This window comes from Gossypium raimondii, chromosome 4, assembly GCF_025698545.1.
Source record: "Gossypium raimondii isolate GPD5lz chromosome 4, ASM2569854v1, whole genome shotgun sequence".
NCBI classification, from domain to species: domain Eukaryota; kingdom Viridiplantae; phylum Streptophyta; class Magnoliopsida; order Malvales; family Malvaceae; genus Gossypium; species Gossypium raimondii.
This window is the reverse complement of record NC_068568.1, coordinates 7,967,719-7,987,997: the sequence shown is the minus strand read 5'-3', so window position 1 is coordinate 7,987,997 and position 20,279 is coordinate 7,967,719. Positions and strand designations below refer to the sequence as shown.

The 20,279-nt window shown below is 35.0% G+C and overlaps 2 protein-coding genes across 2 annotated transcripts; one reads left to right on the top strand and one right to left on the bottom strand.

The window, feature by feature from the left end:
* The first annotated feature begins 13,128 nt into the window (after positions 1-13,128).
* On the top strand, positions 13,129-16,075 carry LOC105780484 (hypothetical protein). The gene is made up of 6 exons (XM_012604852.2): positions 13,129-14,057; positions 14,255-14,310; positions 14,618-14,727; positions 14,855-15,014; positions 15,455-15,547; positions 15,816-16,075. The coding sequence occupies exons 1-6, from the start codon at positions 13,280-13,282 to the stop codon at positions 15,960-15,962; spliced, it is 1,344 nt and encodes a 447-aa protein (XP_012460306.1). The 5' UTR covers positions 13,129-13,279; the 3' UTR covers positions 15,963-16,075.
* A 1,068-nt stretch (positions 16,076-17,143) lies between these two features.
* Positions 17,144-19,400, bottom strand: LOC105778790 (polygalacturonase). The gene is made up of 4 exons (XM_012602549.2): positions 18,739-19,400; positions 17,958-18,247; positions 17,648-17,876; positions 17,144-17,555 (listed from the first exon to the last, which is right to left on the bottom strand). Exons 1-4 carry the CDS (start codon positions 19,174-19,176, stop codon positions 17,337-17,339), a joined length of 1,176 nt encoding a protein of 391 aa, XP_012458003.1. The 5' UTR covers positions 19,177-19,400; the 3' UTR covers positions 17,144-17,336.
* Positions 19,401-20,279: the final 879 nt, after the last annotated feature.

Here is a 20,279-nt window from a genome sequence, read left to right as displayed (position 1 = left end):
CGTACGCTCTAAAATTAAACCAGAATCAAATAAGGATCAAATTGATACATTTTCAAAATTTCAAAATGACGTTACGACATGAGGGGGTCCCTCATCCTGACGTGACATATTGACTTGCCTCGTTGTGACGATGGGGTTCCTCGTCACGTCGTGGCATGCAATCCAGGTCTCGCTGCGATGACCATCGCTTGATGTCACGATGTGGACTCTGTTTTTGGCACACCATCGCTTGACGTCACGATGTGGACTCTGTTTTTGGCACAAATTAAGCCTTTTGGTTCCTATTCCAATCCAACCCATTACTTGCACATCTAGTGCATAAATGCCAACTTTCATGCATAAAAATCACATTGAATGCATCATAGCATGGATAAATATCCACATTTAGCCTACATTTAACTAATTCAACAATTCAACCATTAAACTCAACGTTTCAATATCAAAGCATTCAATAATCCATTTGGCAATTATTAAACATCTATCTATTCCCAAGCATTTCCAAACATAATCAACCATAATATCATATAATCATATACCACTTCAATCCATTTTAACATCAATATCACATTATCATGTTGTTATTCAATTCTACATTTATTTAATCAATCGTCAAATTCATATTATACACAAGTTTCTTGATACCTCAGTTGCTCGTCTGAGTTAAATATATACACTCATGTCAGGTTACTCGTCCGGGCTAAGCCTGTGTCCCAAGTAGACTTGTCCATGGGTTGGGCCGGGCCTGCCCTAAAAGTGGTAGGGTTTGGGTAAAAATATAGGCCCAAAAAATAGGCTTGAACAAAAAATAAGGCCCATTTAGAAAACGGGATAGGATTCGGGTAAGGCTTTTTTCGCAAGCCCGGCTCGGATATGCAAAAAAAATTACTATCTTTTTTACTGTTTTCTTGTTGTTTTTATTATTATTTCCTTGTTTTTTTTCCACTATTTTATTACCATTTCACAATTATGTTCCTACTATTTTGTTGTTAATATTTGGATATTGTATAACTTTTGTTTTATTGTTAATTTTGTTACTATTTTAGAGGCATTTCACATTTGCTTGTTAAATTGCTCCTATCTTAGTGTTATTTAAGTATACATATTTTTTTAATTTATTTTCAATTTGTTGGGAAACATTTATTTTAATGTTTTTAGTATTTTTTTATGTATTATATTTTTTAAAAAATATATAAAATATATGGGTGGGTCGGGCTCGAGTTTTAGCTTTTTTATCCGAGCTAGGCTTGGACAAAATTTTAGACTCATTTTTCGAGCCAGACTGAACCCAGGCTTAGAAAACGGGCCTAGAATTTTTGTTGGGCCCAACCCAAATCTAGCTCGACCCATGGACACCTCTAGTCCCAAGTATCCTCAATACATCAATTGATCGTCCAAGCTGAAAATATACATGTCAGGTTATCCGTCCGGACTAAACCTTTAAATTAACATCAAGTTGCTCATCCGAGCTAAAGTTGTGTCCTAAGTATTCTCAATTCATCAATTGCTCGTCCAAGTTGAAAATATATAGAAGTCAGGTTACCCATCTGGGCTAAACTTTTGAACTGACATTAGGTTACTCGTCTGAGCTAAACCTGTGTCACAAATATCTTCGGTATACCAAATGCTCGTCTGAGCTAAACATATATTTGTGTCGGTTACCTGTCCGAGCTAAACCCTTAATGACACATCTGATTGCTTGGCCAAGCTGAACGTATACATGTAAGGTTATTGATCCGAGCTAAACTTTTAAAATGGCATTAGGTTACCTGTCCGAGCTAAACCTGTGTCATATGTATCTTCGAGCCCGCAGCAAATGTTGGATCTCAGTATTATCGATAACCAAATTGTATCCATGTGTACGAGACATTTAAAAAGTTTCATCAGGGTTATTTCAACATATAAGTTCATATTTATTTCTTTACGGTTTAGTTCAAATTTCACATTTTTTACCAAATTGTAAGCAATCCAAAGTTCAATCAAACATATATATATATATATATATTCATAATTTTAAATACATAACAATTTAAACACAACACACCATATGAACTTACTGGTTAAATCATCAAACAAGTTGAATTGTAGGGACTATTCAAGAATTTTTCTTTTCTTCGATTATCCTTGTTTTGGTTTAATTCCGATCTAAATGATAACTTAATTAAATTTATTAATTCCAAACAGTTTATAATGTTCTATTATATGCATGGAATAGTTCAATTTCATTATTCGAATGCCCATAAAATTTTGCATTTTATTCAATTTAGTCCCTAAAATTAGAATTGCTATAACTTTCAAATTTGAGTTTCAATTTCAAAATCGATCTCAATTAAATCCTTCTACAACCCTCTAATATCAATAAATACAAAATCTTATACCAATTTTGAAATTTATGCATTTTAGTCCGTATGATAAAAAACAAACAATTAAACTTTACAAACAAGTCTTTTTTCACTTCTAAGCTTAATATCTAACAATTTAGTACCAATTTCTTCAAGCATTCATCAATGAAAACTTTTGAAAAATTTAACAATTTTGCAAATTGATACATGGGCTAGCTAACTCAAGCTTCCACGACTTCAAAATCATAACAATTAAAAGAAACAAATTAGAAATTGCTTACCAATCAAGAGACTAAAGTTTGAAAGCTTCAAACTTTTCTTCTTCTTCTTTTGTTTTGTGAAAATGAAAAGATGAACATAGAATGCCTATTTTTTTCTTTTAATTTTACTTATATATTTTAATTAGGGCTAATTTTTATAAATATGCTAACAAAACAAAAAAAAAACAATTGAGAAAGTAGGCTAAAAATTTTAAAATTTACTGAGCTACGTTATTTTTGGAAAGAGAAAGGAAAACGCATCCTACAGGGCGGGTTTCCATTGATGTGATAATAAAAATGTACCCTGTAGGAGACATTTTCCTCTCTCTCCTAAAAATGCGCCTTATAGAACGCCCTTTCACTTTCCTAAAAATTATTTTTTTTCTTGCGGTTGGAAATTAGAAGTTTGTAGATTTAAATTTTGTCTGTGTTTGAGATAGACATTGTTATAATTTTAATGTATGTTTGAAATTACGTTGGTGCCATGGAGCTATTTGACTTACAAATTTCATCTGCCATGTGAGTATGGAGCCATCACCCGAGAAGTCGGATCGCGATGCAACTCAAGGTCCCAATTGGCGGTGATTATATGGTCTTGGGCTGAAGAGTGGAACTAGGGCTTTAAGTTTACAAAGGTTATGTTGTCAAGGGATGGAGCATAAATGGGCCCCTAGTTGACAATGGTTTTGTGGGTACGACAACAAGTTTTTCCTCGTTAGAGGAGGATGCTTTATAAAACCCAAACAAAAGTACAAGGAAAAAATATGTAGTGGTGTTTCAGTATAATTAAGTAGTCCGTTTTATCCATCACCACCGAAACCGATGACCCCATTACTATAACCCGTGATAGAATTGAGGTGTAATAGGTTATACTAACAAGGTTACCGCCTTTGGTGGAGATGGACAACACGAATTACTTGATTATACTGGAAGGCCCCTACGTTTTCCTTCTTCACACTTCCATATGGGTTTTATAAAGCATGCTTATTTGACAAGTAGAAACTTATTGTCATGCTCGCATAACCATCGTCAATTAGGGCCCCGATTATACTCTATCCTTTGACAACATAACCTTTGTAAAATTGAAGCCTTAGTTACACTTCAACGCGAGATCGTATAATCATCGTCAACTTGGAGCTCGAGTTACAATGAGATCCCGACTTCTCAAGTGATGGCTCCATACTTACATGATAGGTGAAATTTCTAGGTTACGAAGCTCCACGACATCACCGTGAACTTAAACACAACTTAAAACTATGACTATCTCTCTCTTAAAACTAGAGAGAAATAAATCTTTAAACTCAGAACTTTCAACACGTAAGAAAAAGAAAAAAAAAGACAATTTATTTGAAACTGAGATGTTAGAGTAGGGGATGAGAATGCACATTTATATAGGGGATAGGGCAGGGTAAAAAAGAATTTTTAATTTATCCCGAGAATTTCGAGTTACAATGTATGAAATTTATCCTGGGAATCTTGGGTTGCAAGAGGTCAGAGCCAGAAGCATTCAAATTGGCCTAGGTGTTGAAATGGCCAAAGAGAAAATGCGTCATGCAGGAAGTGTTTTCACTGTCATGTCAGGTGAAAATGCTTCTTATAGAGGGCGCTTTCTCTCTAGGTATTTCAACCCCCACCCAAATTGATTGCTTCTACCTTTGAGCCCCCTGCAACCTAGGATTCCAAGAGATAAATTTCATATACTGCTGGCTTGCTGAAAAACATCACCGCAGAGGAACGTTTCTCCCCTCAAAATTTTAACTTTAATTGTATACCTTAAAAACCTATGATGCTTGGGCATGTGTTGTTGCTGGAATCGTTTGATGTGTCTTGGGGTACGAGCTTTATAAAATAAACTCAGTACAATCCATTGAGTTTCCATACCTAACTTTCAAGTAGATTATTTCCATAAGGATACTTTCCATTAGGAGTTATCGAGTTTGTCATGAAAAACTTTAATTTCGTACCTATGATGTTGTCCAAACAAAGGTAATTCATTAAATGATGTGTAGGTTTTTTTAATTTGGGTGATGAGAACTATATTTTTTTACATTTTCTTGGTTTTAAACATGTGGAACAGCCTATTTGGTTCAACATAAGTAGATGAGTTGGAGCTGTTATCTATTACGACGGTCAAATTTGTGAGACCGAAACTGTGTCAGTTTTTACATCAGCCCAATCTAAAGATCTAGTATTCAAAGGGAGCATAACATTAAGAGAACTTCAGATTATGATTAAAAGAAGTATTTTGAGCCTTAATTGTAGATATCTTTCGTCATTGAACCCCGTTAGATATGTCAATTTTTTAGATCATAGAGGACAATGAGCTGGAGACGGTGATTGAATCTCATTGCTCTAGTGGGAATGTTATACTAGAGTTATATACCAACTTCTTCGAAGAGGACGAAAGTGACCCAGGCTCGATTACACCGTGTCTGCCAAATTTCACGCTAGATCAAGAAGTAGAAAGTTTGACCACACGATTGTGTGGTGGATTCACATTATTGCTACAAAGCTCATACCAAGACACCCCATAATCATCATCAATGGTGAATCATTCATCAATTTCACCCATCGATTACAACTTTGGGGGACAGTCGGATGTATTTGGTCATCTGGCCTACAACACATCCACACGAAATTCTGTTAGTGCCTTTGATTTCAACTTCGACAAGCCAATGTTCAACACTAGTGATTTGACACAAATCGATGTGGCAATTTAGGCCTTTTTGACGCACTTAAGGATCTTTTTCTCGAGCAAAATAGAGTTTTTAGAATAACTTTTTTATTATTTTCAGTATTATCATATTTTTGTGGTTAATAAGTAAAAATGTCTAGTTTTTGCTCATTTTGTGATCCAATTTGGCCAATTGTGTTATAGGGAATCTAACAAGTTGATTGAGTGTTGTAGGGAGTCAACGATGGCCCGAACTTGAAGAAAATATCACCTAGAAGGAGGGTATCGTGATATCGAAGTATGGAAATCATGATACCTTTAACAGTGCTAAAATGAGGAGAATAAAGGCCGTTTACATTGGCATCGCGATACGAAAACCCCTAAGGCTCCAAATTTTAATTCTGACATGGGTATTGCGATACCTAATTCTGGAAATCGCGATATCCCATGATGTTGCAACATCTAGTCTCAGATGTTGCAGCATCTTGCGTGATGCACCAAAAAAATAATTTCAATGGTAGTTTTGCCCAACAGCCACACCAATCAAAATTAAACGTCTACGGGCATTTTGGTCCAAAAGTTAGGGTTGAAATCACCTATTTAAAGCCACTTTGGCTGAATAAAAACGAGGAGTTTTTCACTTTTGTTTTTATCATCTTTTTCCTTATTTTTAGAGTAGATTTCGTAGTTATTAGTTAAGTTAGTTTTTTTCTTAGTTTTATTTACATGTTAAAGACTTTAAACTTTCTTGGAATCACTCTTTAATCTTTGCTTAATGTTATTTCAGTTTTCTTTAGTTGTAGTTGTTAAAGATTCTACCTTTAATGTTTCTTGCTTCTTGTCTTGCTGTTAAAAATCCAATATTTTATCTTTATTTTCTCGCGTTTGATGCTTATGGATATCTTAGTTGTTTATTTTATGTTTGTTAGCTTTAATATGGTAATAGGTGACTAAAACCTAAGAGGTTGGTTGACGGAGATGTGGATAAACTACAATCTTTGGACCAAGGAATAAATCATAACAAATTAGACTAAATTGAATAGAACTAATAACTTAGGTAGTGATGCCTCTAAGGGAATATTAAGATAAAGTGAGACTGGAAGGTAATCTTGTTATGCATCCGTTCATTAGTCCTGAATTAACTGGTGAGATTGGAAGATAAATATGACCTAATTCGTCTAAGTTGGTCAAATTAAGATTGGAAGATAAAATGGAGTCACTTGGTAATTTATGCGATTTAAGTCCATTATCCGAGATTCGATGAACCACATCGAAGTCAACCAACCCCATTAGTTATTTTTTGGATAGTCCCTTAGTTTTATTTCTTGCAATTTAGTTCTTAGTATAGTTAATTTAGAAATTAGTGTTAAAAATATTTGTTTATGCTTTGTCGTACTATAACAATTAGTGAGTAGCTAGCTAGGCTCTCTTCTTACATGTATTTTTAATAGAAATCATTAAATTGTCTACTCATTTGGGTTCGATCCTTGGAATACTCTAGTGTTTTATTGTAATACTACAAATATTACAACTGACCTATACGCTTGCAGTAAAATCGAGTTTTAAAAATAGTTTTATAAATTTAGTATTTTAATGCGCATGCGCACATCTGGTCAACTAGTAACACTCACACAAGTGCACCATCAAGTTATTGGGGTAGGCCAAATAGAAGTTATTTTGGGATTGTCATAATTTATAAGAACAAATGATCTACTCCCAACAACCTTAACTGGCGAGGGCACATCCAAACCTAGACTAGTAACCGGGGTTGATAACAAAAAGAGACAAGAGGACAAAGAGAGGTTTAAAAAAATAATGACCTAATAGAAGAGGTCGATCTAAATGGTGCGAAAATTATAATAATTTTAGAATTAGATCCCATTCCTATTGAACCGGTATATGGTGGATCTGATGGTGAAGCTTCAGACATTGCTCGATTGGATGACTCGGGTTGCATTGCGTATAAACCTACACCCCACATACGTACTCTCGATCTTACTGCTGAAGATGGTTTAGAATTCCCAAACCTCCTTTATAGAAGACCAGGGCATGTGACTTCGTCAACAAATTTTGGCCATTTGGAGGTTAGGATAGAATTTGACTCCAAAGATGTTTTTGTAGCTGTAGTAAGCGGTATAACATACAGCTTGATGTCAACTTCACTGTTACATACTCTTTATCCGAGAAATATGAGGCAAAATGTGCAATGCGTGGAATAGGATGTTCATGGAAAATCATGGCATCTGTGAGGAAGAAGTCGACGGTCTTGATGATCGAGAAGTTTACCGCTCAACATACATGCGTTATAGTTGGTATCTATCATGGTTAACAACATGGAATTGCAGTTCTAACCTTTTTTCTTACTTTGTGTTACATATAGTGACCTAATTTATTGTTTTTTAGGCATGTCGAACGATCATCCGGCATTAGATTCGGAAATGATATTTGACTTTATATTACCCATGGTCAAAGCGAGTTCTAAGATTCCAGTCCTAGTTTTGATTGCACACATCCGTAGTGAGTTTGATTACACTATTTCCTACCACAAAGCATGTTTGGCAAAACAAAAGGCGTTAAAGAATATGCATAGTGAGTGGGAGAAGTCCTACAATACGTATAGGTTCCGTAATCGAGCTACAAACGGAGCCTGCGTATTATGGTGATCACTTGGTCTTTAGAAAAAAAACTTTTCCATAGTTTTTGTTGGACATTTAAGCAATGCATAACTACATTCTGGTACGATAAGTCACTTGTCCAAATTGACGGCACATTCCTGTACGGAAGATAAGAGAATCAATTTTTTTTAGTTGTTGCACAAGATGGTAATTAAAATATTCTTGCCAATAGCTTTTGCAATAACTCCTGAAGAATCCAAAGATGACTGTGATTTCTTTTTAACTAACCTTAGAAGGTATGTGTCGCAACCCGATGTATGCATCATTTTCGACTTGGGCAACAAAATACATGCTGCATTTGATCGTCATTCAAGCTTATGGGATAGTGCACAACATAAGTATTATTTACGTCATATAGGGTCCAACTACATGGGTCGATGCCATAAGGATGTAGAGCGACAACATGTCATTAACATGGGTATGTTGTACATTGTATTTCTTTCTTATATAACAGTTTAACATATACATTTGGGTTACGTTTTTAGAATAGAATATTGATTGTCATGGATAGGGTATGAACTTGTCCAACATCGACTCCATGAAATGTCAGAGAGACTACAAACTATAAACTAACAAGGTATGGTATACCTCGATAGGATACTTAAGGAGCAGTGGACGGAATCATATGATAAAAGACTATGATATGGGCACATGAAAATAAACCTAGTGGAATGCATTAATTCCGTACAAAAGGGGACGCACCATTTGCTAGGAACATTGGTGGTTAAGAAAACGTATTTTCAATTAGCAACCTTATTTCCAAAGCAAGCTGAGATATACGCAAAGCAGATAAAGAGTGATCGCATTTGGTGCGAGTCGGTGTTGAAAAATATTGGCGAAAATGTAAAAAGAGTGAATTCAATGTCCTCAGTGTGTCACTCACAATCAAATCTAATATTTCAGGTTACGGCGTCCTACAAACCCAACCAAGGAGTTGCCGGAGGAGCGTACTGTGTAGACCTTAGACAAATGACTCGTAACTGTGGGAGATTCCAAGCACTTCGTTTCTATGCGTACATGCAATTGTGGCATGTGCCTCGACATGTGTAGATTGCACGACTTATGTTAACAAAGTCTACAAACTTGAACGCACATATAATGTTTGGAAATTTGAATTTCCACCCGTCTCAGATGAAAACATGTGGCCTCCTACCTCGCCTACTCCTTTCGAGTTGGTACCAAATAAAAACTTGTGGTACAAGCCAAAAGGTCGGTCGAACTTAACTCGGATACAAGGTAATATGGATATTCAGGAGCGAAGAGACACACCGAGGTTTTGCAGTTACTGTAGGAACCCATGGCATATGAAGTCAACATGTCTACACCTCCCGAGAGCATCAAGGAAAAGAGCTAATTAAAACACTAACTCATTCATTAATACACACTAACTTATTCATTTATTCATTAATTTTTTCTTTAAATTGTAAGTTAATATATTAATAATTGATGTAAGATATATTACAATACGCAAGCCAAAATTTAAATATTTTCTCGTACCTTGTCATTAAATATTTGGTTTTTTAAAAATATTGTAAATAATAAATGAACGGAGAACAACTTAAATGAAAATGTGTACAGCTTGATGAAAAAAATGATTCAAACTCACCATACAATATGGTACAAAGCAAACCAATTTAATAAATTTATTTTCGTAGATTGTGAATAAGTATTTGGGATGTAAAACAAAATATACAATTTGGGAAATTTTCAAATAGCATAATCATCGGCATCCTGAATGTGTGCTACGACCTGGAAGGCGTCGGACACGTCTAGGGTTCTATCGCACTATTTGGGTTGACGACTCCTCATCGATTTCATCTTCATCTTCACATGCACGTCGAGGTTGATCGTCATCTTTATCTCTTTCCTCCATGATTGACTGTGTTTGGGTCCTAGTTGCCAATCATACATCCTCTTTGTATGAGTTGGCGATTGCGCGGATGACCCACCTCGGTAGAACAACGATTTTGGGGTGTTTGCGACAATATCGATGGATAACTATATAGTGTCGCATGGGTCGATTACGGATAAAAGGTGGAAATTGACAGTGATACCTGATGCGTTGGTGTTGCTGGCAACATCGGTGTGTAATGTGGTAGGTGGGTGACGTTTGTGCGAAATATACCCTTCGAGAAGGTGTTGATGCAGGGAATGGTTGTGCGTGTTGTGGTGATAGTGTAAAATAAACTGCACTAGTACAAAAAATATATGAACCATATTGATCGGGAGATTGCACGGCAATCGGGTCCTCGTGTGGAGCTGGAGTAGATGTTTATCCCTCTGCGACATCTTCTCCCGACCTAGGATTGATGGGCCCTCACTTGACCTCCTACGACAACGTTGCCTACTCCTTTCTGAAGCCAACAGTAGATAGAGCTTGTTGTTATACCTAAACCAATCCATGTAATCCGAATATGTCGTCAACTTTGGTGTGAAAAATGGTTCACGCATTGGCAAGTGATCGTACCTATGCTGCCAAATTTTGATATACTTATTGTGGAATATTGGGTAATCTTTCTCGATTCTGCCCTTCAAGTCGATATTGTGCAAGTTATCAAGCTTTTGGGGTGGCGGCGAAATATGTTGCGTACACCTGAATCGTCGCATCACTTGGTCAGATTCGTGTATCTCGACCATTGCAAAAACGATCAATGGCACTTTGATGTGCCAGATGTTGCGATTGGTCAAAAATTCAGTTGGGATGCATTCTTGAATCCTTGGATCCGCATATGGAATCCATATAAACTGCAGTACGAATTTATAAATTTTAGCACGTGCCTAATATTTAATTTCAAATGTTAGAATAAAAAATCGATAACTTCGAAATTCATAAACTAGCTTCCTCTTCGGTTTGTTGATCTAAAGCTAGTAGGATATCCTCGAAGTCGGTCAGTTTACCGTTGTGTCTCACGGGGTTATTCCACCTATTCAAATAATATGTTATTTCAAAATTACAACGATGAAAAATTAAAACGATAATGATGTTATCAATTGAATTTTACCATATTATGAGTGACAATTCATAAGGGAGGTCCACTTGGGGGCTGACGTAAAAATGGTAGTCAATACCATGCCCATGATTGAAGAAGGAGCATCCGTCGATTTTAACTTTTTTTGGTTTCTTGCTCGACACATTTCTTGGTACAATGTTGCCAGCACCGCTGATCCCCAACTAAATTGTCTCTCTTCTTTCATGTCGGTTAGTACTTATAGCCACCTTAAATGTACCAGATTTCGAGATTTATCTGGCATTAGCAGAGCCTTATTCAACCTCAAGATAAATGTGCGTGCGAATTGTTCTTTTTCAAAGTCACTCGTGGAAGCCTTGATAGTTTTAAAGTTGTCCTCCAACCATCTCATCTCGATCCGACTGCCCTTAAACTTGTTCAACACCTTTCCTAGTAATTGCTCCCATGTTACACTCAAATCGACACTAATCATTAACTTCGTAATGACTTCCTCATCAACCAATAGACCGAGTTATAAACTAACGTCCTCGAATGTAATTATACACTCACCGTAGGGAAGATGAAATGTGTGTGTCTCCAGTCTCCATCTTTCGACCAAATCACTGATAAGTGGGGAATCCAATTTAGTCTCCCTGAGCATGCGAGCCGCGTATACAAATCTTGTATCTCATAAGTGTCCATAAATGACATCCGATGCACCTTCACTTAAATGTTTATGTATGTCTCTAAAATCTGATTTTCGGGTTGAGTATATAAATATGAAAAATTAATAATGTTAACAACATAATAATTAACTATTTAACATTAAATAATATAATAATAATGTTAACAGCATAATAATTAACTAATTAAAATTTAATAATTTAATAATATTTTCCTATCATTTGTAATTGAATGCCGGAGATGTGCTTATTATCCAAACGAATAAGCTAATTTGCCATCTTACAAATTATAAGGAATAAAATAAAATCGAAGGATTCGAAAACAATTAAATAATAATAATTTAGAATTTAGAATAAAAAATCGAGAATTAATAATTGAGAATAAAAATTTAAGAATTGAGAATTAAGTTGAAAAGAATGAAGTTTGGAGGGGTTTATATAGGAAATAATATGGTTGTTGGTATCCTATAGCTATAGGAATTATGACCGTTGGGGGAATTATTATCGTTGGCTAGAAAGCGCATCCTATAGAGCTTTAATTAGTTTCTCTAAAAACGACGTAGATCAATAAATTTCAAAATTTTTAACCTAATTTCTCAAATTTCTTTTATTTTCAGCATATTCAAATAAATCAACCTTTAATTAGTTTATAATTAATTAAGCTTAATTAACAAATTTGGTGGGTGATAGTTGTGTTTGACATATATAGAAGGGTCTAATTCTCAATTGGTCCTTCAATTAATTAAAATTTATAATAATTAATTTTTATTATTTTTATAGTTTAGTCTTTATAGTTTAATTAACTATCCAATTGACAAAATTAAAGGACCAAATTTTAATATATTTTTGTACTGAATTCGTAAATATTAAATATTAATATCTACAGACTCGAACATCGAAAATGTAGTTTCTAAACCACCGTTTCTGACATCACTGAAAGTCAGGTTGTTACATATTGATAGTTGAATTCAATTGGTATTAAAATCGAAAGCTGGTACGTTAGATGTTTGACTTCAGTATAACATAACTTCACTTACAATAATAAAATTTATAACCCAATAAAAGGTAAATAATGTCCTTTCATTGGCATTAATGATAGATAATAAATGGTAAATGATGTCTTTTCATTGGTATTAGATGATAGATAAAAAAGTAACGTGATTACATATCATTTGTTTTAAGATGAATTATTTAATTATCATTTGTTAGTAATTGATTATTCATAAGGAAAGATGTAAAGATTATCGTGATATAAAATACAATTATATTGAAAGAACGATTATATATATCTTATGAGGATAATACATATGACAAAGTTATTGGACGAGAACTCAATAAAGTAGTTTTCGTATTGATATATAATTATATTGTATGCGCAAATAATTATATTTATATGTATTTATTTAAATATATATATAATTGAATAAAAATTAAAATTTTAGGTTGATATTTATCCCAAAGTACGAGAAGATGGTAGTAATTTTGTGGGGGAATTTAGATATGGGAGAAAAGTGAAAAATTGAAGCCTTAAAAATCTGGGAAGTCCAATTCAAAGGCAGACAGAAGTGGGGGAAGTAGGAAGACAAGTGAGACAGAAATTGAATTTGTGTTTTATTTAAAAGGGCAGCTTTCTTCTTCCTAATTAACCCACACTCATAAATGAAATGAAATTAAACTGTTTAGTTGTTTTCTTAGATTAGATGAAGAGCCACAACATGCTCTTCCTCTTGCGCTTTCAATATCCATGTCCATCTCCTTCTCCGTTTGCATTTGGGTGCACCCGACCTAAACCATATCGTTCCCCACAGCTCTCCTTCTCCACTCCGCGCCGCCCTCGCCGTTCCCGCTCTTCCCGCTCCCCTTGGAACCACAGCCACAACAGCCATAGCCTTAGCCTTAAACGGACCATCGATTTCGAGTCCTCCGCCGATAACCCCAATCTCAAATTGCTCCTCCACTTTGACCCAATCTCACCCCTCTCTTCCTTCGACCGCTTCGTCTCTTTCTCCTCTGATGCTTTCCAAGACCTCCTACATTCGGTTCATATCGATACCCAGACTCGCACCTTTCGGTTCTCCTGCCGCAAGTCCACCCTTCAGTTCCTTGCTGGTTTCCTCGTTTGCGGCTTCCTCGTTGCTTTTGCTTTCAGGGTTTGTTTCAGGCTCGGTTTGGCCTTTAAGGCTCGGTTTTCGCCTAAACAGAAGGTTATTGTCCGGAGGGATCGGAGTCTCGGTGGCAAAGAGGTCATTGTTGGGACAACCAGAGACCACCATCACCCCCGTACTAATTCCAGTGCTTTAGACAATCCCTTATCCTTATCCGCCACGCCTCCAAATCTTGCCAATAAGACCCATTATCCACGTCTCCATGTTCGTCACGAGTTGCCCAAATGGTGGCCTCAACAGCTGCCTCAGCGTAACACTGCTTCCGTCTTCGATTCCGAGTATTACCAGACGAAGGCCAATAGATTAATCAAAGGTTCATTCTTTGTTACTAATACTATTAGCTAATTTTATATGATGCTTGGTTGAAATCCAATAGTGTTACTGAACTTTGTTCCCCATGGATTGTAGGTAAACATTGCTCATTTTTTCGTTTCAATATTCACTTCTTGTTATACACTTAAATACTCATGCTTGGCATCTTTGAGCGCAACTTATCAACTTTATTTCCAGCAATCATCGACAATAGATTGGGTGGAAAAGACTTTTCCGAGGAGAATATAATTCAAGTCAGTACCTTTTTAACCTATTTATTTGCTTGCTTCCCGCATTCCTATATGCATGCAAACATATAAATGGTGATTTTGTTTATGATCATTATAGGCGCTTACTTTGTTTTACCCTGTATCTGGTGACAATTTCTTTCTTTATGAATTAGAATGGGAGATATTAATGTTGTTCTTTCGAGCTTGGATAAAATTCCCAAAGTGCTTTCTAATGGATTTAATGGTCTAGTGCAATTTCACTTCCTTTGCTGGATTAGCTGATTCTTGAACAATGTTGCTGTCCTTTCTTTTTGCCTGTATGTGTGAGCAGTTGCGTCAAATATGCAGGGCATCCGGTGTGTGTGTCTCCATTGACACAACAAACACGCGGGATTCATTATATCGTGCAGCGGTTGAGTTGGTTTTAAACGTTTGCTGTAGGTATGGACTTTTTTATGTTGTTTCGATGCATGATACTTTGCCTTGTAACTTAATGTTTTGCTTGACTTAGTTATTTTTGTCCTACTACTGTTTTGGTTAACCAGTAACAAGCTTAGAGATTATGCAGGGCACCAATCAACTCTACAAATGTTCAGATTGATGGTGAAGATGCTCGAGAATTCCTTGCTGGGCTAGCTGAAAATATTGGACTTGACAATATCCGTGCTTCTAGAATGGTATCTGCTGGTGTTGCTGCAAGAACACGTTTTTGTTTTCTGCAGGCTTGGGTAATTTTTCATACCCTTGTTCTTAAACGTGCTGGCATTTGCACATGTAGATTATTTTCGCTCCTACTTTCATTGGAATTTTCTTGAGATAAGATATACCCGGTTAATCTCATGAACAGAGAAGGGAAAAAAAAAAAAGCACTAGCGACCTTGTTGCAATATTTTGGTTAGCACAGGCAGCAGTATAGATTGTTGTATTTAGAGTCCTGTTCTGTTTTCCAGAAGACTGTTTTGCATATTCTATCATCTAAGCTCCCAGCACTAGGCCCTTAAGTTGTGGTATCACTGTATCAGTTATCTTGAATTTTTTTTTTATTATTGTTATTACTGCTCAATATGGGGTTCCTATCTCTTTCTCTCTCTCTATCGTGTTTATATAACTTTACAGAAGCAGTATTGTGGGTATCTTTGATCATTTTCATTGTGCCATTTGGTTGCAGGCTTTTGAAATGCAAAGTAAACATACAGAAGCAGTATCGGAACTGTCAAAGATATGTCTCATACACGGCATCTTTCCTCCTGGAAAGTCATCTGTATGTCTCTGTTTTTTTCTCCAAAAGTTGATAACTGTTAGTTATTCGTTTTGTTTGCATTTAAGTTATGAAAAATGTTTATGGTGTACTTCCCTGAAGTGGCATTTTGTGGGACATTTTCTTTTCTTGAAGATTGCTGCTAACTCTAATGTCTAGTCTAATATTTAGTCATACAAATTAGTATATGAAACTAAAGTAGATTTCACTTCAGTTTCAGTTCAAATGAAATCATTTATTAGGTTTATAAATTTGTTTCCATCTTGGACAGCCTGAGATGGAGATGGTTGCAAGAGGATTGGAGAAAATTTTGAAGGTGGAACAAAGGGAATTATTGATGGCTACGGTGGTAGGGTATTGTAATTGTAGTGAAGAAATTCGTACAAGTGCGGCTGAGGCTCTGGGTTTGGTATGTTAAAGACATATTTCTCTTCTATTATGTTTGCCAAACCCCACAAAATTGTATTCTTTCTTTTTGCTTCAAAATTAATATGGAAATCCCATTAATAATAATGATCTCATCAACGTCAATTATTTGTTTTGGTTTGATTCTAATTTTAATTTATTCACTTTTATTTTTATAATATAAATTATTAAGAACTCTCACAAATTTGTACTTAAATTATACCCTTAACTAATTTTACTTTTTTCCAAGTGTACTTCGTTAGTTAACTTATTCTTAACTCATAAATTGGTGCCTAAACTATGCTTTTTTTTTTCATTTTGATACTTAAATATTTTTTGGTTTCATGTGGTATTTAAACTATTATTTTGGTACCCATTTTACACAAAATGATATATCTGTTAAAAAATTTCAGCCAATAATAATTTGTCATGTGATATAAACTTAAAAATATTTTTAATTCTTTTATTTTATTTTTACATTATTTCTTTCTTTATTTTTTTTCATTTTCCATTTATTGGCCATGTTCGAAATTTGTCTCTTGAAATTGAAGTTGAGATGTTAGCTATTAATTTTGTTGATTCGGACTAGACCAAGATAGAAATTAAATTGATGGGCTCACAAATTGATATGAATCGATTGAATAAAATAAAACAAAACAATTGAACTGGTTTTTCTATTTTTATTTTATTTTAATAATATTTAATTAAATTAGAATAACTGATCAAATTGCGAATCGTTGATCTAACTAATTTAAACATTAAATCTGTTCTAAAGAAATAAAAAGAAAAAAAATGTTTCCTTTTATCTTTTTGCTACATGCCAAATTTTTATTGGTTATATTTTTAAAAAGTATGCTTAATAATTGAACTAACGAAAAAAATAGGTTAGGTATTACTTGTAATAAAAAATTATTTAGATAAATGGAAAAAAATGTATAGTTTAGGTATTAATTTATGGATTAAATTGACAAAAAATTAAATAACAATAGGAAAAAACATGTATAAATTTAAATACAAATTTATAAGTTAAGCATAAAAATTATTTTTAAAAAAATTTCAAAATCGATTAATTTGAACTGCTAAAATTCAGTTACGTTTAGTTTCAATTCGGTATTTAAAATCAGAAAATCTCAGGGTAACCCTAAATTTGATTTAGGGTAGTACTAAGTCTCACCTCAAATCAATCCCCCAAGCTTCAAATTAATTATTCAATTAATTAATTCATAGTTCCAATTAAACTGATTGCAAGGCCAGGCTGCCCAATGGGCCAACACCGCCACAGGCTCAGGCAAGGCAACTTAATTCTAATATTACCATATACTAATACTAGTATTATAATAATGCCATTAGATGGCCGGGCCATGGTGGGCTTCCGTAGAAGAAAGAACTACAAACAACTTGTGGGCTGAACAACACCCGAAATAGTCCCAGCAGCATGTTTGCATGACGCTTCAGCTACCTCATTCTTGTACGTAAGTTTCACCTCTTCCAATCGTATCCCACTGCATGGATGTTTAGCACTGCAATCGAATTTCACTGCAACTTGTGTCGCCGATGTTCCATGTATGTCCTGGTATCTTACATTACTTACCTTAACTCCCGATACCTGTCCAAAATTCGCCAAAAAACCATCACATCTTATGCCCCTATTGGATATAGACAATAATACCAAATGCTCCAAATTAAGGTTTGACGTACCTGATCAGGACAATTGTTGTTGCCAGGGCAGTAGTTTTGGTCAATCACAATGGGGTTTTCCACATTCTTCATAACGATATGTTGGAATACAATATTCCGTGCAAAACCACTGCTGGGTCTTGCCCATGACTTTATCCTCACCCCATTTTGGGTACCCATGAATTTGGCTGTTTTCACCGTCACATTCTGCACTCCTGCTTCATTTTGGTCCTTCCCCAAGCTCCCAATGCTGCATAATATTATGTCAATATATATATGTACATGCATAATTTCTGATGGTGATTGTGGCGGTGGTGGTGATTGGTTTTACCTGATACCGTGACCGGGGCCACATGTTATCTTCTCGATCCAGAGATTTGTTGCACCGGGGCCAATCGAGATGCAATCGTCACCGGTTTGAATATTGGAGTTGAGGATGGTGACGCCACTCGATAGTTGTACGTGAATACCGTCGGTGTTGGGGCTGTTACCGGAAGCAATGACGGTCACTCCTTGCATTTTCACATTGTGGCAGCCGTTGATTACGATGTGGAACATCTGGCTGTTTAGTGATGTTAATCTGTCGACGACCACGTTCTTGGAATTGCTGAAGCTTAAGGTCTGCATTCACATGTAACCAAAAAGAAAATAATTAAAATAATGTTCCCTACTTGAAGCTATATTGTTTATATTAAAGAAAGAGTGACTAGGAAAGCTTAAACGCTCGTTTATTAATTAACCAATCCGAAGAAGGTCTGCAAAAGTAACGCCTATATATATTTTTTATGGTCAAATTTTGGTTTTGGTTCTTCTAACAGGTTCGAAATTATAATTTAGTCCCTGTACTTTTTATCTTACTTTTATAATCGCATTAATTAGTCCTGATGCAAATACTAGGTTAAAATTCTAACGTGAATTCCTTTTAGTATCCCTTCAGAAAAGATTATCAAATGAGTTAACTGAAATGTAAAACTAAAGTATGGACTAAAATTCGAATTTAACCACAGTAGAGGGATCAAAACCAGAATTTGGCCTATTTTTTTTATTGAAACTAGTTAAAAAGCCTTTTCCCTTTCACAAGTCTGAATGGTACTCCATTCAAAAGTACTTACCGTGGCACCACTGGGGCAAGCCTTGCCGGAATTCTTACAAGCCCACAAGCCAGTGCCCTTGGCATCAAGTTTTCCTCCATAAATGGAAACACCATCAACATACTGAAAGGAAATCCAGTTATCGGCCTTTCCAATGATCCGATAATCCACGGGAGCCACGAGGGTGCCGTCGATTCGAAACGAGATAGCGTTGTTGTTGCATTTGCCACGAAAGTTGACACTCCGCAGCAAAAACCTCCCTTTCGGTACGTAGATGGTGGCAGGGTTGGTGGAGGCACAAGCCCGGGTCCATGCAGATAGAAAGGCATTGGTGGAGTCGGTAGTGCCGTCGGGTTTGGCACCGAAACTCAAGACGTTGAGATTGAGCAGTGCAGCTAAGGATGAGTTAAAGGAGAGGAAGAGAATCAGTGGGAGGAAAAGAGGTGGAAGAGTGGCCATCGTGGACGGAGGAAGGAAGGAAGGTGATGGAGTGGTGGTGGGAGTTGAAACGGTTTGAGAGGAGAGTACGAGACCCGAGGGTATTTATATAGTTGTGCTGGATTAAATTTAATTAATAGGTAGAATTAATAGTAAGCAAGCTGCGCCGGAATGTACTTTAACAGTTTTTTAAAAAATCTATCACAAGTTTAGATTTTTTTTTTTAATTTAGAATTTAATTTCTTTATTTTTCCGATTTCAAATTTTAGGTTAAATTGTTAACTTTGTTTAAATTATCTTATTGAATTTAAGTTCATTACAAAATTATTTTTAGTTACATTTCTATCAAGTATTTTTTTAACAAAAAATAATAATAACACCATTAATAATTAAACTTGAATTTTAAATTTTAAAAAGAAGAAGAAATAAAATTCCTAAAAAAACAGGACAAGACCTAAAATTTAAATTTGTCAATAGTGTAGGGACCTAGCATATTTTAACTTTTTTTATAGGATTGGGATGGGGTGATAGGGCATGTCAAACTAGTGTCTGACATAATTGGTTTGATTGAACCAACTAGGGTATCAGTTCAGAGAAATACATTAAATTAGTTGACCCAAAAATCAATATAGACTGGTTGAATCGAATTAAAAACGGCTTAAATTAGATTTTTTAATATTTTTATTTTATAAATATTTTAATAATATATTTAATTATATCGGTGGACCAATCTGATTCTAAAAATATTGGTATCTAAAAAATTTGAACCACAATTCTATACAAATCAATACAAAACAATCTTTAGTTTTAATTCTTTATTTTCTAAATTGTGTATTTTTAGTTTTGAAATATTTTTTCATTAATTTCCTTAATTAAATAAAGGGTGATATGGTTGTACACTTTGATTTTTTGTATGCAGTGTACCAATATTACACATTTTTCTCTTCTGTTTTGCCTTTTTAGATGTTTAAAAGAAACTATTCAATTGTACAAAAATATCAAAATGTATATACCACATTATCATATATTTTAAAAATAAATAATATTATTGATTGAGTTTTAGTTCGATTGACATTGGCATTATTGCTAGTGTGAGAGGACGTAAATTTGAGTACGTTGAAATG